The following is a 26,885-nucleotide window of genomic DNA, read 5'->3' on the forward strand; positions in this document are numbered from 1 at the left end:
GTTTACAGACATTTCATACATATCATGAAAAATGACTATTTCTGCTCAACATTATGTGTTGATATCACTGCAGCTCTGGGAAGGGTATTTAAGTATTACGTTGGTTGAGTGCTACTGTAAAGTAAACATGGAACACACAAGCATCACATTTTGCTAGTATCTAGAAAACTCATGGCTATATCTGACTGTCAGAACAGTAATCTAACAACAGTGGAATGGGAGCAGAGAATGGTTTTAGCAGAAGAAATAACATTCTTCAAGGTATTTTTGTTCAAAGACTTAAAATCGATAAGGACTGTATTTTATATCAATGGAAAAATTTTAGTTTCTTGGAAAAATGTAAGCAACAGAAATACTATAGATATGACAATGTGAGGATATGTAAAAGGTAAATACATATCTTTTTTGTTCTAGTCATTTTATAGCAAACCACAACAGCAAGAATGCACTGCTACTGCAAGGGAATAATTAAATAATGTCAATATTTCACGAATAATTTTTGAAGGGAAATGTACAAATTACCACCCTGACATTTTTGGAAATGTTGGACACAACTTACTTTTACAGAGCACCAAGCTTCTGGACTTCTTCATTAATCCAATGACAGCAGTAATAACAATCTAATCAGGATTTGAAACACTTCAGTGCCATGTGACTGTATAAACAAACAACTTCTAGGCATGCACACTACAGAACTATTAAAAACATAACTTGGAGGGCTTCCAATTGTTTCTAAACTTTAATCTGGAAGCAAGTCAAACAGCATTTTATTGCAAGATTTCTGACCGCAGTGAACCTATGTAAAATTTTAGCATCTTCGAAAAATGAAAACTCAAGCAAAAAATGTGTGTGTGTGTGTGTGTGTACGCGGTCGCATGTGCATGAAAACAGAAGGAATATCTGTGAAAATATAGGAAGAGGATTGGGCAACATGAGGGCTTTAGAAAATATTTATTTCCAGCTGTATAATAGTAGTAGTGCCATTCACAAAGTAATAGATAGTGTTCAGCTGACACTTTATTTTTCTTTCAAAGCTTAATCTGGCTGTAAAATTAGAGGAGTACAATAAAATAAAATAAAAAATGACAGATTCAGAGGTTTTAAATATTGAAGAATTGTCAGGCAAAGACTGTCTGTGTCTCTCTGGCTCAATAAATAGTTAATTACAGTGGAACACTTCCAGAAGGGGGTGGGGGGGGGGAAGGGAGAGAGAGTGAGAGACATACTCACACATTTTGACTCTATAGTCCGGCAGTTAGGGCACTCCAAATCAAGCAGAGAAGGGACTAGAACCAGGTTCTCCCACATATCACTAGTGCCCTCCTAATTGAACTACTGGCTAGTCTGGGGTGGGTGCCCTCCTTTCTCCCCTTTTTTCACCAAAAAATTCAAAAGGACTTATTTTTCTTTTGATGCAGAATGAAAACAAATTTCAAAACCTCTGACATTTTTTAAAATGGAATTCCTGTTTTTCCAGCCAGCCCTAATACAACCCTAGATATTGTAGAGCATAATTTAGCAAACATCTTAAACGCATGCTTAACTTTAAGCTAGGGTGACCAGATGTCCCGATTTTATAGGGACAGTCCCGATTTTGGGATCTTTTTCTTATATAGGCGCCTATTAACCCCCACCCCCTGTCCCGATTTTTCACATTTGCTGTCTGGTCATCCTACTTTAAGCATTTGAGTTATCCCATTCCAATCTAGCAATGCATTTAGATATGTGCTTTACTCCCAATGACTACATTGCACTTAAGAACATGATTAAAGTTAAGCATGTGCTTAAGTGTTTTGCTTAACAAACAGTGGCAGTTGATTTTGAAAGAGATATGGCCACTATATGTCAGTGAGCTCTTGAAAAAAAAAAAAAACTATCAAGAAAATCTCAAAAGTCCTCTACAAATGGTAATAACTCTTCTATTCCAGTAGGATAATCCCACCCATGAACATTATTAAAGAGTCAGTCTTTACTTTCTGCATGCTAGCACATCAGTACAGGTTACTCTTCACTACCTAGTGGTCATATTTCTATCAAGAAAACTGTTATTTTAGAATATATTAAATCCAATAAGTTTTCTAAACCAACTGAACATTACACACTTTGCAGTTATGCCTGAACTGGATGGCAAGTACAGTAGCAGATTTTAGAGATACACTTTAATATGCAACCATTTATTGTAGGGCCAGGCCAAGGTAAAGCCTGGAAATGGTTCATTTTGCCTCTGACTCTATGCCTCCAATTTTGACATAATGAGTAAACACTGCTCAGACTCTTCCTCTTTGGTTGTAAAGCCTATGCATGCTGAGCGAGGCTCACAAACCAGACCAGTCCATGTTAGGAATGGACAGAAAAAGTGCTTCGGGAAATGGAGATGGAATTCATAAATAAGCTGGGGCTGCTCCCAAAGTGAACTGTCTCCTGTGGATATAAGATCTCAGTGCTGGTGTGGGAGTTTCCCACAGCTTCTATTGGCCTCTAAAGCCATGTGTGTCATCAGGGCTGTTGATGAAGCTGTACATAAATATCTAACTGTTGTTAAAAAACAAAAAATGTTCCACAGGACCCATATTAAAACCAGATGTGAGATGCAGAAGTCAGAAACTTAGTGTCATTTTAAAAGACCCAGCAGAAACATGTGTTAATTGTATTATTTACTTTGCCAAGCAGTAAATTGCCATTCCAATGAAGTCATATCAGATGGCTATAATGCCTTTCCTATGTATTTTATGTTATTAGAGAGGGAAATGTTTTATTGTCTAAAATATTAAAGCTAGTATTTTGGATGACAAATTCTGTTCCGAAGTGGAGTAAAATTTAGTGCAATTCAGATTCCTGCTCTTATCGTATACGGAGTTAACGTTGTATTTTATATTTGTAGTTTTAAAAAGATGAATTACAACATTTATAAAGTGGTATTGTTAATACTCAAATATTACAGGCCTGATGGATAATTTAATAAACATTGCAAACTACCCATCCAGTAAATACAGAAATCTTGCATGCTTTACTGCACTTACTCTCTATAGTAAGAATAAAAGCAGATCTACACATAGCTATCATACAATGTGTAGGGAAGGTAATGCATTCATAACACTAAATGTCATCTGAAATGCTTCACGTAATGCAGTGATACTCAGATTGAGGCTTGCAAGCCGCAAGTGCCTCTTTAATGCGTCTCCTGCAGCTCTTTGCACCACATGAAATTAAAACACTGTGTGATTTAATTATTACCCAATCTAAGTTATTAACCAATCAGGATGATTTTACTATGTTATTTACCAACTGTAATTGATAAAATAATAATATTTGGTCAGTCATTTTGCTTTGAGAATTATATATATAAACTGAATATTTACCGTCATATTGTTTAAATTTGAATTTATAGTACTATAGGAAATGAAACAATAAATTCACACTACTATGGCTCTTTTGGGAACCGCTGATCACTAATTTGGCTCCTGAACCACTGAGGTCTGAATATAACTGATGTAATGGATATATATTTCTTAAATGGAACATACATTGACCAAAGAAAATCAACTGCCTGCCTGTTTCTTCTGCATGTTAAGACCCAAAATTTCTCTGGGTCCATAAAAATGTGGTAAATCTTTAAAAAGCAACTTGTTTAAGCTACATTTAGATATTGAATCAGGAAAGCACTTAGGCATGTGCTTTTAAGTCCATTCTTATGCAGTAAAAGGACTTAAGAATGTGCTTAAGGGACACAAGCATGGGCTTTAAATTCTGTAGTGGGGGGCCCAAAACTGGACGCAATACTCCAGATGTGGCCTCACCAGTGCCAAATAGAGGGGAATAATCACTTCCCTCGATCTGCTGGCAATGCTCCTAGTAATGCAGCCCAATATGCCGTTAGCCTTCTTGGCAACAAGGGCATACTGCTGACTCATATCCAGCTTCTCATCCATTGTAATCCCCAGGTCCTTTTCTGCTGAACTGCTCCTTAGCCAGTCGGTCCCCAGCCTGTAGTGGTGCATGGGATTCTTTCGTCTTAAGTGCAGGACTTTTCACTTGTCCTTGTTGAACCTCATCAGATTTATTTTGGCCCAATCCTCCAATTTGTCTAGGTTACTCTGGACCATATCCCTACCCTCCAGTGTATCTACCTCTCCCCCCAGCTTAGTGTCATCTGCGAACTTGCTGAGGGTGCAATCCATCCCATCATCCAGATCATTAATAAAGATGTTGAACAAAACTGGCCCCAAGACCAACCCTTGGGGCACTCCGCTTGATACCGGCTGCCAACCAGACATCGAGCCGTTGATCACTACTCATTGAGCCCGACCATCTAGCCAGCTTTCTATCCACTTTATAGTCCATTCATCCAATCCATACTTTTTTAACTTGCTGGCAAGAATACTGTGGGAGACCGTATCAAAAGCTTTGCTAAAGTCAAGATATATCATGTCCACTGCTTTCCCCATATCCACAGAGCCCGTTATCTCATCATAGAAGGCAATCAGGTTGGTCAGGCATGACTTGCCCTTGGTGAATCCATGTTGACTGTTCCTAATCACCTTCCTCCTCCTCCTCCATCAGTTCCCTAAGGGAGTCAAAGTCTGCTTTTCTGAAGTCTAGGGTCCGTATTTTGCTACTCTCCTTTCTTCCTTTTGTGAGGATCCTGAACTCAACCATCTCCTGGTCACTGCTGCCCAGGCTGCGACCCACTCCTACTTCCCCTACCAATTCTTCCCTGTTTGTAAGCAGCAGGTCAAGAGGAGAACGGCCCCTGGTTGGTTCCTCCAGTAGTTGCACCAGGAAGTTGTCCCCAACACTCTCCAAAAACTTCCTGTATTGTCTGTGCACTGTTGTATTGCTCTCCCAGCAGATGTCAGTGTGATCGAAGTCCCCCATTAGAACCAGGGCCTGTGTTCTGGAAACTTCAGTTAATTGTCCAAAGAAAGCCTCGTCTACCTCATCCTCCTGGTACGGTAGCACATGCCCACTACGACATCACCCTTGTTGCTCTCACTTCTAAACTTAACCCAAAGACTCTCAACAGGCTTTTCTCCAGTTTCATACTGGCGCTCTGAGAAATCATACCACTCTCTTACATACAGTGCAACTCCTCCACCTTTCCTCCCCTGCCTGTCCTTCCTGAACTTTTTATACCCATCCATGACAGTGCTCCAGTCATGTGAGCTACCCCACCAAATCTCTGTTATTCCAATCACATCATAGTTCTTTGACTGTGCCAGGACTTCCAATTCTTCCTGCTTGTTTCCCAGGCTTCTTGCGTTCATGTACATGCACCTAAGATCATAGAATCATAGAATATCAGGGTTGGAAGGGACCTCAGGAGGTCATCTAGTCCAACCCCCTGCTCAAAGCAGGATCAATCCCCACCTAAATCCCCAAATGGCCCCCTCAAGGACTGAACTCACAACCCTGGGTTTAGCAGGCCAATGCTCAAACCACCGAGCTACCCCCCCCCCTTTTTTTTTTTTTAAAAGACCAAACCCCAGACAAATTTTTACCCCAGTTCCCTAAATGGCCCCCTCAAGGATTGAACACACAACCCTGGGTTTAGCAGGCCAATGCTCAAACCACCGAGCTATCCCTCCCCGATTGCTCTGCTTCCTCAGTATGAATCAGGAGCCCCCCCGCCATTGTGTTTCCTTCCGGTATCCCACTTCCCCCAGGGCTTAGGTCACCGTCCCCTAGCGAACCTAGTTTAAAGCCCTCCTCACTAGGTTAGCAAGTCTGCCTGCGAAGATACTCTTCCCTCTCTTCGTTAGGTGGATCCCATCTCTTTCTAGCAATCCTTCATCCCAGAACAACATCCCATTGTCGAGGAATCCAAATCCCTCTCTCCGACACTACCTGCGTAACCACGCATTTACCTTTACAATTTGACGGTCCCTATCTGGGCCTTTTCCTTCAACAGGGAGAATGGACGAGAACACCACTTGCGCCTCAAACTCTTTTATCCTTCTTCCCAGAGCCACATAGTCTGCAGTGACCTGCTCAAGGTCATTCTTGGCAGTATCATTGGTGCCCACGTGGAGAAGTAGGAAGGGGTAGCGGTCCGAGGCCTTGATCAGTCTCGGCAGACACTCGGTCACATCCTGAATTCTAGCTCCAGGCAAGCAGCATACTTCTCGAGTCTCTCAGTCTGGTCGGCAGATGGATGACTCTGTCCCCCTTAGGAGGGAATCCCCGACCACCACCACCCGTCTCCTCCTCTTGGAAGTGGTGGTCGTGGAACCCCCGTCCCTAGGACAGTGCATCTCATGCCGTCTAGTCGATGGGGTCTCCTTCTGATCCATTCCCTCAGATGGCTCTTCAAAATCATTCTCCGCAGTAGTACCTGTGCAGAGAGCCTGAAAATGGTTTCTTACTTCTATCTGAATAGGGGATACATGGCTTTTCCTCATTCTTCTTCTGGAGGTCAACATGCTGCCAATTTTCTTCCCCGTTCTGCGCTGCCCTCTCTGATTCTTCGACATGTTGTGCCTCCAGAACCAAATGCTGACTTCTGCCCAGAAAGTCTTCATTTTCTCTGATGCAACGCAAGGTTGATACTTGTGTCTCTAATCCTTTAACCTTCTCTTCCAATATGGAGACCAGTTTGCACTTTATACAGACGAAGTCACTTCTAACCTCTGGGAGAAAGACAAACATGGCACATCCAATGCAGGTCACAACAGCAGATCAGCTGATGAGACTTTGGGGAAAAAGTGGTTGTTTATCCATAGTTTGAAAATTATTACAATATTTTTGGTCCACTCATAAAACTCAAAAACAATTTCCTATTAAAATTTCAAACTTGTTTATACATTAATCCTCAGTTGCAACTGTGGCAGTGGACTAACTTTACCAAAGGAAGTAAGGAAAATCTTTTTTAGTTATTAAAAGCTGATTTTTATGGTCTCCAGTACCATATACACCTCTACCTCGATATAACACTGTCCTAGGGAGCCAAAAAATCTTACCACGTTATAGGTGAAACCGTGTTATATCGAACTTGCTTTGATCCACCGGAGTGCGCAGCCCAGCCCCCCCCCCGAGCACTGTTTTACCGCGTTATATCTGAATTCGTGTTATATCAGGTCGCGTTATATCGGGGTAGAGGTGCAGTATCTAACAACACTTCCATGAGAAGTCTAATGAGTGCTGGAAGATAAGCAGCCCTGTAACAGGAGCAATCATATATGTATAGTTACAAGCGAGGAGCTATTTATGTAAATTAAGTTCTGTAACTCACAGGAAAAAACCCTAACACACATCTTACAATATACAAAATTTTTGTTTAGTCTTGCCTTGCATACAGTCATATCAAATATAAGACTACCTGGAGTCAATCTAAAAATAATATTTACATTTAATAATCATGTAAACACATATGAAGATTAGGATAGCACATTCTCCCCAAAAGGTAGCTCAGCAATAACCATGCCCCTGAGTGAGCCTCATAAAATCATCAGGCAATGCTCCCCAGAACACCAGTATAAGTTGTATCGGCCTTATTGTGCAAGTAAACTGACCTCAGATAAACAATTTCTACACGTGGGTCATTAAGGGTAAAAAACATTAACAGACATAGTAGCACACAAACTCAGTTGTGCACATTCTGTAAAGCAATTTTTACAAAACCTTGTACTCTGAGAAAAGATCCAATCTTATCATTATGAAAGTGTCAGCAATGGCAAAAATGCAACAAAGAGCATTATAATATAGGAGGCATTACAGATCAAAGAAAGGTGTTAGCAGTTATTATTCCAGGTAAACAGGCTCTAAGTCCTTCTAATTTTCAACCGGTTGAACCCTGTTTTTCATGAACACACTGATTTCATTGGGGTAACAGAAACACAGTTTTGACCACCACAAGCCACAGAGGTTCTCATAAAATAGAGAGAGCTTATTTATTCCAAGGTTTAGCAATTCTAATTTAACCCAAGAATTTCTGTTGTCTCTCGAAAGGAGCAGGGAAGTAATCAGGAAAAGTTTATTTGCATGTACAGTACTGTGGTACTTGGGCTGATTATGATGTGAAAGTTTGCAGATGTTGTTTATGGGTTAGACTAATTCTCCTGCCAGCAACCTCAATGTACCTACTATATAAAATGGATCTTATGGAACTGTAGGTTTAATAAATTTAACTTTACATACTGTAATTCCACTGATGTCAAAGTTAAGCACATGTATAAATCTTTGCATAATCTGGGCCCTAATCAGTAAGCAATGGGAATTCCTGCAGTGCAATGGATTGTTCATTGAGATCACACTGGCTCCCCATGAACAAATGATATCTGTACTGAAGTATGGGCAAAACCATAATGCTAAGATTCTTCCATTCTGAACTGCAAGGTTTCTACAGCAAATATGAGGACAATATAAGCAAACTGGAAAACAGGTTTCAGTCATGATTCTTCGGGTATGTCTACACTACGAAATTAGGTCGATTTTATAGAAGTCGATTTTTAGAAATCGATTTTATACAGTCGATTGCGTATGTCCACACTAAGCGCATTAAGTCGGCAGAGTGTGTCCTCACTACTGTGGCTAGCATCGACTTACGGAGCGGTGCACTGTGAGTAGCTATCCCACAGTTCCCGCGGTCTCCACTGCCCACTGGAATTCTGGGTTCAGCTCCCAATGCCTGATGGGGCAAAAACACTGTCACGGGTGGTTTTGGGTACATGTCGTCAGTCTCCCCTCCCTCCGTGAAAGCAACGGCAGATAATCGTTTAGCGCCTTTTTTCCACGCAGACGCCATACCACGGCAAGGGTGTAGCCCGCTCAGCTCAGCTCACCAACACCGCCGCTGTTGTGTCCTGGGTGCTACTGGCAGCAGACAGTGCAGTAGGTCTGCAAACCATCGTCATACACCACTTCCGCTGCAACTCTGCTCTGCTGCTATTTCCTCGATAGCAAATTTCTCATTGTTGTCTCTCATGGGCTCCTGGGTACGTGTGTTCTTCCTCGGGAAATGTGCGCGGTGCTAACCATCGTCCTCCACTGCTTCCGCTGCAACTCTGCTCTCCTGCAGACGCCATACCACGGCAAGCATGGAGCCCGCTCAGCTCACAGCTGCTGCTGTGAGCGTTGTAAACACCTCGCGCATTATCCTGCGGTATGTGCAGAACCTGCAAAAGCAGGCGAGAAGGCGACAACAGCGCGATCACGATAGTGATGAGGACATGGACACAGACTTCTCTCAAAGCACGGGCCCTGGCAATTTGGACATCATGGTGGTAATGGGGCAGGTTCATGCCATGGAACGCCAATTCTGGGCCCGGGAAACAAGCACAGACTGGTGGGACCGCATCGTGTTGCAGGTCTGGGATGATTCCCAGTGGCTGTGAAACTTTCGCATGCGTAAGGGCACTTTCATGGAACTTTGTGACTTGCTTTCGCCTGCCCTGAAGCGCAAAAATACCAAGATGAGAGCAGCCCTCACAGTTCACAAGGGAGTGGCAATACCCCTGTGGAAGCTTGCAACGCCAGACAGCTACCCGTCAGTCGGGAATCACTTTGGAGTGGGCAAATCTACTGTGGGGGCTGCTGTGATCCAAGTTGCCAGGGCAATGAAAGACCTGGTGATATGAAGGGTAGTGACTCTGGGAAATGTGCAGGTCATAGTGGATGGCTTTGCTGCAATGGGGTTCCCTAACTGTGGTGGGGCGATAGACGGAACGCACATCCCTATCTTGGGACCGGACCACCTTGGCAGCCAGTATGTAAACCACATGGGGTACTTTTCAATGGTGCGGCAAGCACTGGTGGATCACAAGGGACGTTTCACCGACATCAACATGGGATGGCCAGGAAAGGTGCATGATGCTCGCATCTTCAAGAACTCTGGTCTGTTTGAACAGCTGCAGGAAGGAACTTACTTCCCAGACCAGAAAATTACTGTTGGGGATGTTGAAATGCCTATAGTTATCCTTGGGGACCCAGCCTACCCCTTAATGCCATGGCTCATGAAGCCATACACAGGCACCCTGGACAGTAGTCAGGAGCTGTTCAACTATAGGCTGAACAAGTGCAGAATGGTGGTAGAATGTGCATTTGGACGTTTAAAAGCACGCTGGTGCAGTTTACTGACTGGGTTAGAGCTTAGCGAAACCAATATTCCCATCGTTATTACTGTTTGCTGTGTGCTCCACAATATCTGTGAGAGTAAGGGGGAGACGTTTATGGCGGGGTGGGAGGTTGAGGCAAATCGCTTGCCCGCTGATTACGCGCAGCCCGACACCAGGGCGGTTGGAAAAGCACAGCAGGGCGCGCTGCGCATCAGAGAAGCTTTGAAAACCAGTTTCATGACTGGCCAAGCTACAGTGTGACAGTTCTGTTTGTTTCTCCTTGGTTGACTCTACTTCCCTGTAAGCCAACCGACCTCCTCCCTTCGATCACTGCTTTCAGAGGCAATGAAGTCATGATTGTTTCAAAATCATGCATTCTTTATTAATTCATCACACAAATAGGGGGAAAACTTGCAAGGTAGCCCGGGAGGGGTGGGTGAGGAGGGAAGCACCGGGTGGGGTGGTGGATGAGGGGAGGAGGGAAGGACAAGGCCACACTACAGTTCAAAACTTATTGAATGCCAGCCTTCTGTTGCTTGGGCAATCCTCTGGGGTGGAGTGGCTGGGTCCCCGTAGCCTGCTCCCTACCTTCTTGGGCATCTGGGTGAGGAGGATATGGAACTTGGGGAGGAGGGCAGGCAGTTATACAGGGGCTGCAGCAGCGGTCTGTGCTCCTGCTGCCTTTCCTGCATCTCCACCAGATGCCTGAGCATGTCAGTTTGCTCCCCCATTAGCCTCAGAATTGCATCCTGCCTCTTCTCAGCCTGCTCCTCCCTTCTCTCATTGCGTTCATTTAACGCTTTCCTGGACTCTGCCATTGTTTGCCTCCACGCATTCTGCTGAGCTCTTTCAGTGCAGGAGGACTGCACGAGCTCTGAGAACATCTCGTCACGAGTGTGGGTTTTTTGCCTTCTAATCTGCGCTAGTCTCTGGGACGGAAATGATAGGGGGAGCGTAGAAACATTTGCGGCTGCGGGAGGAAAAAAGGGAGAGTAGTATTTTAAAAGATACATTTTAGAGAACAAAGGGAAGACTATTTCACACTGAATCAAGTGATTCACATTACATAGCATATGTGCTTTTGCTACAAGGTCGCATTTTGCCTCTTATATTGAGTGCCTGCCGGTTTGGTGTGAGACATCACACACGCTCGGCTGGGCAATAGAATTTGGCTTGCAGGCAGCAATGGTAAGGCAAAGGGTTTCGGCTTCTTCAACCTTCATAACATGTGGGAACGGTTTCAAACAGCAGCACCCTCCTTTCCCATACCAAGCAAAGCCCGTTGGGTTGGCCATTTAAAAGGCGGGGCTGCGGTTTTAGGGTGAATGTGCAGCACAATCCAATCCCCCCCACCCAATTCTCTGGGATGATCGCCACCCCCAACCCCCACGTGGCTAGTATCAGGGAAGATCCCGGTCAGCCATGAATGGGACTCCCCCCACCGCGTGGCTAACAGCAGGGATGATTTATTTTCAGCCAAAGGCAAACAGCCAAAGCCCGGACCCATTTGCTGCAAGGTTTTGTTCTGCAATGATTCCAGACTACTTGCTACTGGCCTGGCATGGTAAATTAATCATTAAACACCCTTGCTTTTAAACCCTGTATTATATTTTCAAAGGTACACTCACCAGAAGTTCCTTCTCCGGCTTTATGGTCTGGGAGCCCGCCTTGGGAGGGTTGGGAGGGTATCAGCTCCAGGGTGATGAACAGTTCCTGGCTGCCGGGGAGAAGGGATTCTCCGCTTGCCTGCTGTGCGCTATGCTATCCTCAACCACCTCCTCATCTTCAAACTCCTCATCCCTGTTGCATGAGACTCCTCCTTTGCAGGTGTCCACAGACAGTGGTGGGGTAGTGGTAGGGGCCACCCCCATAATTGCATGCAGCTCATCCTAAAACCGGCATGTATGAGGCTCTGACCCGGAGCGACTGTTTGCATCCTTTGTTTCTTGGTAGGCTTGCTTCAGGTCCTTAACTTTCATGCGGCACTGCTGTGTGTCCGTGTTGTAGCCTCTGTCCATCACGCCCTTGGAGATTTTGGCAAATATATTGGCATTTCGTCTTTTGGAACGGAGTTCTGCCTGCATGGATTCTTCTCCCCAAACAGTGATCAGATCCAGTACCTCCCGTTCGGGCCATGCTGGAGCTCTTTTACGATTCTGGGACTCCATGGTCACCTCTGCTGATGAGCTCTGCATGGTCACCTGTGCTGATCCGCTCGCCACACTGGCCAAACAGGAAATGAAATTCAAAAGTTCCCGGGGCTTTTCCTGTCTACCTGGCCAGCGCATCTGAGTTGAGATGCTGTCCAGAGCGGTCACAATGGAGCACTCTGGGGATAGCTCCGGGAGGCCAATACCGTCGAATTGTGTCCACACTACCCCAAATTTGACCCAGCAAGGTCGATTTTAGCGCTAAACCCCTCGCCGGAGAGGAATACAGAAATCGATTTTAAGAGCCCTTTAAGTCGACAAAACAGGCTTGGTCGTGTGGACGGGTGCAGGGTTAAATCAACCTAACGCTGCTAAATTCGACCTAATCTCGTAGTGTAGACCAGGGCTTCATGAGATTAATAGGGTTAAACTGAGCTCAAGATCTGATAGTATCATGTGATAAATAGAAACAATCAATGTAAAATAACACTTTAAAAAAATCTCACCAATAAAGGAATTTTTTAAGAATTCAAAATACCAGGCAACAGTCCAGAGTAAGAATTAAGGGTGTGGCCTATGCTGAGTCCCTCCTTTTGCTTAGAAGAGAAACGTACACAAATAATATTTTTTTAAATCAGTTTTTTGATTTTTCCCTCAAATAAAAAAGGGTCTGTTTTAAATTGTGTAAGACAATTGTATATTTCATGCCAACATTAGGCACGGAGGAGACTTTTTAAAGTTCACTAACTGAAATAAAAAATTATTAATACTACTTTAATTATTGCATAGAAGCACAGAATTTAGACTATCAAGGTTGGAAGGGACCTCAGGAGGTCATCTAGTCCAACCCCCTGCTCAAAGCAGGACCAATTCCCAACTGATGTAATATACTATCACAGTTTTTGGATTAATCATTCTATTGGAAGACGCTATTAGTTCTTTATGCCAGAAAATATTGATATTATGTAATTATTCTGAAATGCAATAACAAAAACCAGTTTTTAAAATCTGAGTGTTATAGTTCATGTTATGCTCCACATTATTAAATGTTTATGCATGTAATCTACTCTGCTGCCCATACATTTTAATCAGATACTTTCTGCTTTTATAATAATCACCCAATTTAAGTGAAAATTATTGTAGCTATAGATGTATGAAGTTGTAAACTGCCTCAACTTCATAATAATCTGTATCACTCTATATATTTTTGTAGATAATAGAATATCCACAAATTGACAAGTGGAAACACCTGAATGCATTCTGAAACTTGCAGATAATACTCATGAACTAATAAATGTGAAAGGATACATTATAAATCAGTTCAAATATTATTCCCTTTAATTAGGTCATTAGAACAACACAGTCTTCTAAGCAAACTGAAAAAGTCACTGATGTATGGCAATTAGACCAAGGCATCACCACTATTGTGCTAATAAGTAGCATCTGAAAAACTGTATAGTACTTGTTTCGTTGTTGGATCCTATCATTGCAAGTAATGATTTCTGGGGGGTTAACAATCTGATTTAATAAACCATCAGGTATTACGTGGTTTCTTGTCTCCAGTATCTGTTACAATTATTTTAAAAGGTTAAAACATGAGACCAAGAGTCAAGTCATCATTATCCCAGCAAACCTGTTAAGCAAAACTGATGAGACATTTCCAGCTGAAGAAACAGCTAAAACCTTTTATGCAGGCTACAATAACTGAATAATCACTTCTTAAAGCCAACTTTAAAAACATTCATGGGGTATTACTATACCATACTGCAAGATTAATTATAGATATACAACAATATAGACATTTATAGGCTTCAAAAGGGTCACAAATCATCAAAACAAAACACTGTTCAGAACTTTTATCTGTCTGATTTTAAATGGCACACAGTCAAGATTTTATATATCTTTATCCACTGCATTTTCCAGTAAGCCAGAAAGTGTCTCATTTTTTCTTTCACTATGATGGTAGTGGCACATTTTCCACATCCCCCATAACAAAATAGAAATTAACGTTGGATTGACCTAAAAGACAACTGATTTCTTTAGGAAGGATCACACATTGACACTACTCACTAGACAGTTACTTTTTCTTACAATTAACTTCCCCAAAAACACAGAGAAATGTGGTTATTTTTCCTCTAACAGAAGTCTAATTGGCTGTGAACATATATACTGTACTGTAGGTCTTATGCTCTTAGAAGAACTGGTTACCTCACTCTTCCAGTGATATTTATGACCCTGTAACTCTAAGATGTTATATTGTTATCTCACTGCACAGTGTGACACACACAAATAATTTTGTAAACAAAATGTCACTGATCAATTCTAACAGTGAATCATTTGCTCCTATATTTATAAAGCTGAATATTAAGGACGAGGTACCTTTTGCCATTATGTGTTTAGTCTCTAAAGTCTGAAGTGTATTTTCTTACCTCAGCATCTTGAGTTTCCTGATGTAATAAAGTCAGACCTGTTAGGTCTTCTAAGAAGGAATGTGAGGAATTAAAAACTTTTGCAAGGAAATTAAACCCCTCTCGCTCATACTGGTCAAGGACCTGTGAAGTAAACAGACAGAAAAGGGAATAAATACAACATGTAAAAGGTTTACTATTACTCATTGCTACATATAGTCTATGAAATAAAGGGTAAGCTTTTTGCACACCCATACAATTATTGAGCAATGGCTAATGAAGAAAATCACAGTGGGGTAGGGATGAGGAGAAGAATTGACAGTACTGCAAACATTTTCATACCACTGCAGAGAATCTTTCATTTCAGAACTACCAATACAAAAAATGCCAATAAAAAAAGTTGTATTCTCCTCCAAAATCATGCAGAAAAATTTTGCAGATTCTGTAGAACCTGGTGGAAACCTCCATTACACTTTATTTGTTCTGTTTTGTACGTCATGTACAACTGGGACAAAATTTTTAGCTATCGCAACACAGAGTGTACATGTCATTCCTTTGACAAGAGATCTATTTTACATAGGATTTTTAATTTCCTAATGGTATGACTTTTTAATCACATACTATAGAAAATTACTATATTGTCCCCCCTTTATTTCTTCCCATATGTGATATATATATATATTGCATATACAATTTCTATTGCATATTTTTTTCTGTCCATTTTGAAAAGTCCTCCCAATCACCACATCATCTTAAGTAGAATGCTAAGCACTTTTGGATAAGATCCAAGAGCATGCCGCAAAGCTGAAATGTTTAGGAAAAAAATTCTCCTGTTATGTATTGTTCATATTCCACCTTTTAATGTTTTTGTGGTGAAACAGCTGGGAACTGTACTGCTAATTCCTATTAATTACATTCACTCTGCTTCAGAAGGTAGGTAGCTTCCCCTAAAACTGAAGTAGTTCATTCTCCCTGGACTGCAAAAGAAGCTGGAAGTGCTGCAGCTAGTACTCTCTTTAATAATCACTAAGTGGATTCAACTAAGTGAGACTCAATGTAAGTGATTATATTTTGTTTTATTTTAAATGAAGCATCCATTCAGTGCTCCTAGTATATTTACTATAAAAAAATTTACAACTCAGAAATGAAGTCCTTCTTGCCCAGTCATTTAAAATTAACCAAAATCACCTCTTACCCCTCTTCAACAACCTCATTCTTTTCTAGTCCAGCCCCTCCTCAAAAGCCTAGGAGCCTTGAATTGCTCTAGCAGAAAATTGTGGGAACTTGCACAAATTGTCAGCATTCATCATTAGAGATGCAGCAGAATACGTCTACAGGGCTTTCCCATACGGTTCTCTAGAACTTCCAGCAAACTGCCCCAGGGGAATCTAATAGTTTTCAGCTGACAGCACTAGAAGTTTATTTGGCTAAGGAGTCTGGGATATTGAGTCAAATCTTATTGTTAGATGTTCATTTAGTAGCACAATTAGCTACTGCCAGGGCCGGCTCCAGGCACCAGCTTACCAAGCAGGTGCTTGGGGCGGCCACTTCGGAGAGGGGCGGCACGTCCAGCTGTTCGGCGGCAATTCGGCGGATGGTCTCTCACTCCTGCTCGGAGCAAAGGACCTCCCGCCGAATTGCCGCCTCAGATCGCGATCGCGGCTTTTTTTGGGGGGGGGGGTTGTTTGGCTGCTTGGGGCGGCCAAAACCCTGGAGCCGGCCCTGGCTACTGCATACTTAGGTTTCCATGTATTACAGACAATTATGAAAGAATGAAAAATATTTTATATTAAAGAGGAGGAAAGCTTCTGCAAAATTCAAAGAGTTAAACAGTTCTAGAGGTGGTACTTTTGAAATGGAAATCTCTGAATGCTGACATCAATAATCTCTTAACAGCGTTAATCTGAGGAAGGACAAATAAATGGATACGGCAGAATGAAGAATTAAGCCTCTTCTTAAATCAAGCCATACACATTTAAACACTGAGACATTAATAGCACTATATATTCGGGTAGGAAATCTGGAGAAACTGTTATTAATACTCCAGAGATGTATTTCATCATACCAGGTTTATGCGTTTTCTCTTTAGTGCATAGGTCTGTGTGAGAAGTTAATCTGAGTAAGAAGACAAACTTTCTTACATAATGATATTTTTAAAATTCACTCCTTAGAAATGAAAACACCACCCTTAGCTAAGTGCACACAATATATATGTAGAGAATTGGGAAACAGCCTTCCATTTGAGATGTGCCATTATCTAGCATATACTGCAATACCTTTTCAAAATATATATATTTTAATGACTACTCTCCGTTCCAAAAGTCTATTAAAAGCAACCAGATGTGCAGCAGTTTCTTGCATCTGGCTCTTCGTGAAACACTGCATATAGAAGTCAATTTATAAACTTGGACTGTGTTCAGAGTTAGGCCTGCATGTAGTCTGCAGAGTTATCATCATTATCCGATATGTGGTGTTATTAATTTACTTTGTTGGAACCACAATACAGAGTTTATATGACATCTCTTTAATGATGTAGGCCAGATTATATGCATGGTATGTAACAGCAACACACAGTCCACTTGGCATACACTGTAGCATTATCCTGAAATATTAGAAGCATGTCAAATACAAAGCAGATGATAACATAATATATTGGTCCTTGCCCACAGTTAAAATTTGAAGGATGTACACTACTTTTGGATAATCAAATGCTAAGGAAGTGGAAAAAAGGTAATACAGGCTCAAGTGACCAAGTATTAATGAAAGGATACTCTCAAAGGTTCAATCAGTTTTTAAATCGTGTATTTTCTTTTGTTAATACTAACAACTTGGAAGCTATAAACAAGTAGTTACACATGTCAAATCCCTGGTACAATCCTTGTCCCCCTGCTGCTTCCTCTTGCCCCCAGTGAAATACAGCACCAGCCCAATTTCCCTCTCCCAAGTTCTGTTTCATTCTACCCTCCTAAACCCAGACAACACTAGATTCTAGCCAAATGCCCATCTCCTAAATTCCCAAGAATTGTGACTCAACTCAGATTTGAACCTTTCCTGCTGCTGCTTCCCTCGTGGGCCAAGTATCATTCCTTCAGCAGCCAGAGTTCTGTATACAAACTGCCCTGCTTTATTTCAAGTATGCCTCTAAGCCTTTCTATATTTGCCACAATAGCTGTGCATGAATACTTATGTTTGCATTATGTGTACTTGCAAATGAGCAGCTTGCATGATTGCACTGACATTTTCAGTGCACAGTATTTGTTTTGGATGGATGACCTGGAAGTGGAGGAATTTTTTTGTATGTTGTTGTAATGCTTCTTTGTAATGTGATCAGTATGGAAATTCCAATTAAATGTACTTTTAAAAAAAGGTATGTTCATAAAATATGAATATTAATAAAATAAGGTATGTTAATTCATAAAACTATGAGCTTGGGGTATATTATTTTGGGGTCTGTTAAATTGTAACATAACCTATTTAAATTGCATATGAATATTATACTATTATGACCAAATCTCCTATTGCTATAAATTGATCTTAAACTATATTTTTCTAGAGTTGAAATTCAATTCTGTTATACATACACACTTTCATGTGAACATGTTGCTGGCTTCACATGATCTTACAATGGTATATTTAGGTTAGGAAGGCAAACATGATAGTACAGTGTCAGTGTCTTGAAAATCTATAATATCAACCTAGACAGACATTGCTTCTAGAACACACTTCTACAAGCCTTGTGGATGGGGGGGAAGCGGTAGACGTGGTATATCTTAACTGTAGTAAAGCTTTTGATACTGTCTCACATGACGTTCTCATAAACAAACTAGGGAAATGCAACCTAGATGGAACTACTATAATGTGGGTGCATAACTGGCTGGAAAACCATTCCCAGAGAGTAGTTATCAGTGGTTTACAGTCATGCTGAAAGGGCAAAACAAGTGGGGTCCCACAGGGATCAGTTCTCGGTCCACTTCTGTTCAATATCTTCATCAATTATTTAGATAATGGCATAGAGAGTACACTTATAAAGTTCGTGAACAAAACCAAGCTGGGAGGGGTTGCAACTGCTTTGGAGGATAGCATTAAAATTCAAAGTGATCTGGACAAACTGGAGAAATGGTCTGAAGTAAATAAGATGAAATTCAATAAGAACAAATGCAAAGTACTCCACTTAGAAAGGAACAATCAGTTGCACACATACAGAATGGGAAATGACTGCCTAGGAAGGAGAACTGCGGAAAGGGATCTGGGGGTCATAGTGGACCACAAGCTAAATATGAATCAACAGTGTAACACTATTGCAAAAAAAGCAAACACCATTCTAGGATGTATTAGCAGGAGTGCTGTAAGCAAGAAATGAGAAGCAATTCTTCCACTCTACTCCGCACTGATTAGGCCTCAACTGGAGTATTGTATCCAGTTCTGGTGCCACATTTAAGGAAAGATGTGGACAAATTGGAGAAAGTCCAGAGAAGAGCAACAAAAATGATTAACGGTCTAGAAAACATGACTGACGAGGGAAGATTGAAAAAATTGGATTTGTTTAGTCTGGAAAAGAGAAGACCGAGAGGGGACATGCTAACAATTTTCAAGTACATAAAAGGTTGTTACAAGGAGGAGAGAGAAGAATTGTTCTTCTTAACCTCTGCGGATAGGACAAGAAGCAATAGGCTTAAATTGCAGCAAAGGAGGTTTAGGTTGGACATTAGGAAAAATTTCCTAACTTTTCAGGGTGGTTAAGCACTGGAATAAATTGCCTAGGGAGGTTGCAGAATCTCCATCATTGTTTAACTTGCTCTTAAAAATCTCCAAACACCTGTCAGGGATGGTCTAGATAATACTTAGTCCTGCCATGAGTGCAGGGGACTGGATTAGATGACCTCTCAAGGTCCCTTCAAGTCCTATAATTCTATGATTCATGTAACAGGTCCCAAGATTTTGAACAACAAAACCAAAAAAGAGCTAACAATAAAATATGTTTTAAGTTGAATAGTTCATTGACTACAGGCATATTTCTAGTCTTACAAACAGAAAACTAAACTTTATCTTGGACCAAACTAAGAATAGAGTCCATGTAAGTTCCACAACCCAAGGCACAGGACCAAAAGAAACTGGTAAGTCAAGGAACCTATCATGGAGAATATCCTTGCAGCAACTCCATGTCTACTGATCTCAACAGTAGTAGCATCACACAAAGGAAGAAAAATGGTTTCTCTGGTAGGATAGACCTAGACCATTTAGGGATTTATTTATAGGTCAATGTCAACACCTTAAACTCCACCTGAAATTCTCAGCCCATATTTATTTATTCAATTTATAACTACCACATGAAAGAGTGCCCATCCCAAGCTCTGGTCATTCTTTAAAACTCTTAAAATATAATTAATTTTAAATAGACTCTGACAATTACCCACCCTTAGTACTAGCTGAACCGAAGCAAGAGAGGAACAAAACTTGCATTGCTCACTAAATAAAAACGCACCTCCTTATTAACTCTGCTAACAGTTTCATCTACACATTGATTAGGAGGGATGACAATGCAGAACCTGTTGGTACTCCACAAGAGAGAAACCTCCAAGCTGAAGAGCTATCACCCAACATTGTTCTCTGGGAGCTCTCTGAGAGAAAAGAACAAAGCCATGGAAGAGCAGCCTTATCCACTTCAGCCAGAAACAAGACACTGACCACCTCTTGACACACAGTGTCAAAAACATAATAATTCAACTTCCGATCTTTATCCATCACCAGAAGATGACCATCAATCAACGTTACAAGTGTGGTCTCTATTCTGTACCCAGGTCAGAACCACAACTGATAAGAAACTAGGAAGTCAGAGGTATCCAGGTACACAGAGTTCTCTTACCACAAACTTTTCCCTAAACTTAACCAAATATGGACGATTAGATAGTGGTCAATACTGGCTATCTTGTCAGCATCAGGAGATACAGAGCTCAAGCACATGCTTTCTCTAGTGCAAATGGCACTCCGTCTTTACCTGAAGAGGAATTCTGTTTAAGTTCAAAAACTTTTCTCTCTCGCCAACAAAAGTCGGTCCAACATATTAGCTTACCCACCTTGTGTCTCTAGTATCCTGAGACCAACACTGCATACACTCTTCAAAGGTGTCACTGACAGTTTCCACCACTAAAGATTCTATAATTCCCACCCACTTGCCTTTGCCAGTCAGGAAGGACAAAAGACCCAAAGCAAAAATTACGGCATGAAGTTCTCCCAGCACATCCAGACACTGGGTTGAGCTCAAACATGGAAGACTTAGCATTTGTCCCTTCCAAATATTGTTCTTCCTCCTCAGATACAGTTAGCTGAGGTTTGAATCAGACTGATTTTATCCACAAAGCAACCTTAAATTTCATCACCACAAGAGGGCCTTTATAATTAAAAATTGTATCAATTTTCTGAACTAAAAATAAATAAGTAAACATTAAACTATAAAAGGGAGAAATAGTAGCAACTGGTATTTGACATAGCATCAATATCTGATCAACATACACTGTACTACAGAAATGCAATGATGACATGTTATCCTTATTAGCAGATATCCCAAACTCTCAGGTGGAAGCATCAGTTGCATTTGTAGCTATAGAACATAATAAGGAAGTAGAAGACAGACTGAGGAAGATTATTCATCCCAAACTCCCATGCCAATAGACCACACAAGCATACTCTGCAGGTAGTCAGGAATAAATCAGACATCAGCTAATCACAACATAATTTCCAAAAAGCATTTCCAGATTAAATAAGTGCCCAATTTGTTGTTGCGCACAAAGGGAATTCTCTCCTGTTTAGCCATGTCCCAAAGGGCAGGAATCCTAAATTCTATGGTTGGTGTGGTTTTGCTTTTCTGGTTCACTAGAATTATTTTCTTTGCTGCTAATACAGTTCTCAGGACATCAGGATGATTGGTCTGAACAGGGCTTTTACTGGAGGACAAATATTTGAGATATGGTATTATCAAAGCCATCTTCTATATAGCGTAGATGTACATATACACTTATCTATTAAAATATATTACTGTGACGCTCACCAGGGATACTCAGGGTTGAGAGACACAGCAGGTGGTGATGAGGTGCATCCACTCCCTGAAATCAGCAGCCTCTGGCAACATAAGCACTATCTTCCATGCCTCTGCAGGCCCTGCTCTCTGTACAGGAAGTTATAGGCACAGACCAATCCCTGAGTCCTCAGAGCATTCCCTGCAGTTCATAGGTGCTAGAACTAGGTGTGCTGGTGGTGCTGCCGCACCCCCTGGCTTGGAATGGTTTCCATTATATACAGAGTTTGCAGTTTGGTTCAATGGCTCTCAGCACCCTCACTATAAAAATTGTTCCAGCACCTATGCTGCAGTATGCAGACCATTAGACAAAATTAGAAAGGCCAAGGCACAAAACGAGATTAAACTAGCTAGATATATAAAGGGTAACAAGAAAAAATTCTACGAATATATTAGAAGCAAGAGGAAGACCAAGGGACAAAGTAGGCCCATTACTCAATGATGGGGGGGAAACAATAACAGAAAATGTGGAAATGGCAGAAGTGCTAAATGACTGTTTTATTTTTCACCAAAAAGGTTAGTAGTGATTGGATGTCTAACATAGTGAATGCCGGTGAAACTGAGGTAAGATCAGAGGCTAAAATAGGGAAAGAACAAGTTCAAAATTACTTTGACAAGTTAGATGTCTTCAAGTCACCAGGGCCTGATGAAATACATCTTCGAATACTCAAGGAGCTGACTGAGGCGATATCTGAGCCATCAGCAATTATCTTTGAAAAGCTATGGAAGATAGGCGAGATTCCAGAGCACTGGAAAACAGCAAATATAGTGCCCATCTATTAAAAGGGGAATAAGGACAACCCGGGGAATCACAGACCAGTCAGCTTAATTTCAGTACCCAGAAAGATAATGGAGCAAATAATTAAACAATCAACGAACACCTAGATGATAATATGGTGATAAGTAACAGTCAGCATGGATTTGTCAAGAACAAATCGTGTTAAACCAATCTAATAGCTTTCTTTGACAGGGTAACAAGCCTTGTAGACAGGAGGGAAGCGGTAGATGGGGTATATCTTGACTTTAGTGAAGCTTTTGATACCATCTTGCATGACCTAATAAACAAACTAGGGAAATATAACCTAGACGGAGCTATTTATAAGGTGGGTGCATAACTGGTTGGAAAACCATTCCCGGAGAGTAATCATCAGTAATTCACAGTCAAGCTGGATGGGCATATTGAGTGGGGTCCCATAGGGATCAGTTCTGGGTCTGTTCTGTCCAATATCTTCATCAATGATTTAGATAATGACAGAGAGTACACATAAAGTTTGCGGATGATACCAAGCTGGGAGGGGTTGCAACTGCTTTGGAGGATAGCATTAAAATTCAAAACGATCTGGACAAACTGGAGAAATGGTCTGAAGAAAATAGTCTAGAATTCAATAAGGACAAATGCAATGTACTCCACTTAGGAAGGAACAATCAGTTGCACACGTAGAAAATGGGAAATGACTGCCTAAGAAGGAGTACTGCAGAAAGGGATCTGGGGGTCATAATGGAACACAAGCTAAATATTAGTCACTGTTGCAAAAAAAAAAAAAATCATTTTGTTTGCTGCTGCAAAGAAAACATTTTGGGGTGTATTAGCAGGAGTGTGGTAAGCAAGACACAGGAAATAATTCTTCCACTCTACTCCACGTTGTTTGCTTAGTCAAGTTTAGTCTCTAGAAAGCATGTTATGATTTTGTTTTATATGTAACCATTTGTTTCCATTATTCTTTCTCACTATCACTTACATTCTTTGATAATAAACTTATACTTGTTTTCACTATAAATACATGTGAGTGCTCTGGTGTTAAGCAAAATGATGATACTGAGTTGACTCTTACAAGCTGGTGGGTACTGTTCCTTTGGGAACAGCAGGCCTGGTAATACTGTGAGTATTCTGTGGCTAATCATTGAATCGTAGGACTGGAAGGGACCTTGAGAGGTCATCTAACTCAGTCCCCTACATTTATGGCAGGACTAAGTATTATCTAGACCAGTGGTCTCCAAACTTTTTTGATCGCGCACCCCTATCAGTAAAATTTTTTTGAGCATGCACCCCCTGCCGCGCCAAAGCACAAAAAAAAAAAAAAAAACCCACAAAGAAAAGCACTCCTCCTGCCGCGCACCACCAAGGATCCTCTTGCGCACCCCACTTTGGAGAGCACTGATCTAGACCATCCCTGACAGTGTTTGTCTAACCTGCTCTTAAAAATATCCAATGATGCAGATTCCACAACCTCCCTAAGCAATTTATTCCAGTGCTTAACCACCCTGACAGGAAGTTTTTTCTGATGTATAACCTAAACCTCTCTTGTTGCAATTTAAGCCCATTGCTTCATGTCCTATCCTCAGAGGTTAAGGAGAATAATTTTTCTCCCTCCTCCTTGTAACAACGTTTTATGTACTTGAAAACTGTTAGCATGTCCCCTCTCAGTTTTCTCTTCTCCAGACTAAACAAACCCAATTTTGTCAATCTTCCCTTATAGGTACTTTTGCACACTCAACCAACCAACCAAAACGAAGACCATATTCTCCTGCTCACCAATGTGAGCTACTGCGAAACTATGGAACTATCCCATCACCTCCTCCTTTCTTCTTGTATTTCTTCCCTGATTTCTTTCCCACACAGCACGCCCCTCTTCAGTCCTTTGTAGAAGAGGGACCAGCAAAGTAATATGCTTCTCTGCACTCCACATCCATTCCACTATCAGAGTTAGAGTGATCCACCACCTTTCAAAATAATTTCCCTTTCTAATGCATCTGCATGTGTCTTTGATGATTGTAGCTTTTCTCCTAGGCTGATGAGACACCCTCCCTTCCAGTCTTCACTTTGCAGAGTTTTGGCCTCATATGAGCTCATATGAGAGCGTGATGGCTCTTAAATCGAATAAAAGATGTTGTGGATGTGCATAACCACCAGGGTTAATTAGTCTAGTACTGAAACTATTTTTGTAACTGATACATTTTATTAGCAGCCCTTTTTATTCCAGTCTGTTTACTAAAGTAAAAGAATTGAATCTGATGATAGGGGAATAATATAGGGGATTTAGTGTAAAAGAGCTTGTTTTGAAATGCAAAACAGATGTATAACTGTGGTGTTAGATGCTTTTAACAGTCTGCTCCACAAAGAAGTCTGAACTCTTGGATAGAAAGAGCTTCAATAAGAGAATCTCTGTCTCTAGGACTACATCATATAATCATATTTACCATATGGTTAAGTAAAAATATGAAATACAAGCTGCTGATTTTAATTGCCTACCACTGATGCACAAACTGGCTCAAGTTTAGATGTTCATTTTTACCACATCATTTTTTAATCTTTAGTGATGTTTAAGCTTTTTTAAAAATTAACAATACAGCTGCAAAGCCTGAAACAATGGTATATTAAAAGCTTCAGGGAAAATAAAATGTGAGATTACTTCTACTGATAATGGATTTATTAGTTATATTTTTAAAAGTCATTATTAAATCATAAATATGGGTTTGTAAGTCACCTTCTAAGGCTGTGCTTTAAATAACAGATACTGGTTTTGAGTAAAGAACTTGTACTGGTCCTTTGTTGTTCCTCCCCTTTGTCTGTCTCCCACCCCTCCTACAAAAAAGAAAAAGAAAAAAGTTTAACCATTTCAAGAAAAGAAGCTCACAGAAAGTTACATTTTGTCAGAGAAAATTATACAAACTGGCAAGTTTTGCAGGCACCTGGAAGTCAGCCAGCCAGAATAGGTACGGTGATGCTCTGTTTTCAAATATAGAATTATGTTTACAATTACGATACATGTTAACTCACTGAGAAGTGACACGTCAATTTCAGTGACTGCATGTAAAACAAGAGTCATTTAGGAGCCCTGCCAGTTAAACTCTCCAGAGTCCTATCTAATTACAGTTGCAACAGGAAGTACAATGGAGAACTAGAATGGCCATGAACTGTGCTATTGCCTGAGTGTGCACTGCATATAAAAGTGGGAGAGGAACTGAAGACAAGGGACCCAATTCCCTGTGGCACAGGTTCTAGGGAACAGAAATCTAAGTTTGCAGAGGCAGTGCTGTGAACACTCAATTTTATTGCAAGTCTTCTGATAGTTGAAGTTTTTCTTAAAGGCTCAGCTTCTAGAATCACAAGATTTTGTGAGGATCTGAGTTTTCATTAGTGTCTTGCCCTCATAGTTGTGGAGAAAAGCTTGAAAAATTGACCCCTAAGGGCTCAAAATCCATAAGACAAGAACCCAACTTTGATTACTTTTTAAAAATCTCTTTATTTTTAAGGCACTCTCACTATTTTGGGGGACCTGACTCATGATTTTTTAACACCTATGGTTGGCAATATTGCAGGAGTGCAAGGTGATTATAACCTAAAATCCCTGCTCCACCTAAGGGGCAGTAGCTGGCTGTCACTATATCAAAAATAATGTATCATCCTTTTTATGACATTGCACCCACTTATCTGTCACCCCCCAAATCCATTATCCCACCCAAAGCCACAATCAGCCTGAAAAGGCTCTTTTACAAGAATAATCAAACTCCACAGAAGTGTTTCCTCCTTCCCCACCAATATTGCACTTGCCTGAGGCCCAGGAAATGTTCAGTCTTAGACTGTACCGCATAAGTGCACACGGCCACGTGACCCAAAAGTTTGAGGCAAAACCAGGCTGTCATGGTATCGGGGAGTGTCCCTCTTGGACTGTTGCTTCTTACCCTTTTTTCTCAGGACCAGAGATGGAGAATAGTGCTGAAAAACAAACGGTGCTGGAGGGGCGCTTTGCACCGAAGTTGAAGTGCTCAGTGCCAGATTCGATCAGCTTGGCTCTGACGCCAGGCTAAGTGCGGCTTACATTAGGATAGCCCTTCGTCTAACCTCCCTGTCTTTCTCTGTAAGAGGCTTGAAGTCCCAACAGATATCACAACACTTCTACATGAGCCTCTCCCAGACACTTCAGACAACTAGAGTGTGGGTCACTCACCAGCACAGGCTTGCCGCAGGAGGCACAGGGTTTGAAGCCCAGGGAGTGCCTAGCCCCAGGGGTGAAGGGAGCCCCTCTATGTTAAAGGGTCTAACTATCTACTTAGAGGTTTTTAAGGTCAGGCTTGACAAAGCCCTGGCTGGGATGATTTAGTTGGGGATTGGTCCTGCTTTGAGCAAGGGGTTGGACTAGATGACCTCCTGAGGTCCCTTCCAACCCTGATATTCTATGATTGATCTACACTAATACTATTTACA

The 26,885-nt window shown here is 41.3% G+C and overlaps 1 protein-coding gene across 3 annotated transcripts in view; it reads right to left on the bottom strand.

The window, feature by feature from the left end:
* The window catches only part of ATG7 (autophagy related 7), a 279,680-nt gene that overhangs the window by 155,717 nt on the left and 97,078 nt on the right, over nucleotides 1–26,885 (bottom strand). For all 3 annotated transcript variants that reach the window (XM_024211976.2, XM_024211978.2, XM_024211975.2), the window contains one exon: nucleotides 14,629–14,751. In XM_024211976.2, coding sequence (XP_024067744.1) covers nucleotides 14,629–14,751 — 123 coding nt within the window. The remainder of the gene's footprint in view (nucleotides 1–14,628; nucleotides 14,752–26,885) is intronic.

Source organism: Terrapene carolina, unplaced genomic scaffold, assembly GCF_002925995.2.
Source record: "Terrapene carolina triunguis isolate 2854851 unplaced genomic scaffold, T_m_triunguis-2.0 Scaffold232, whole genome shotgun sequence".
Taxonomy (NCBI): Eukaryota; Metazoa; Chordata; order Testudines; family Emydidae; genus Terrapene; species Terrapene triunguis.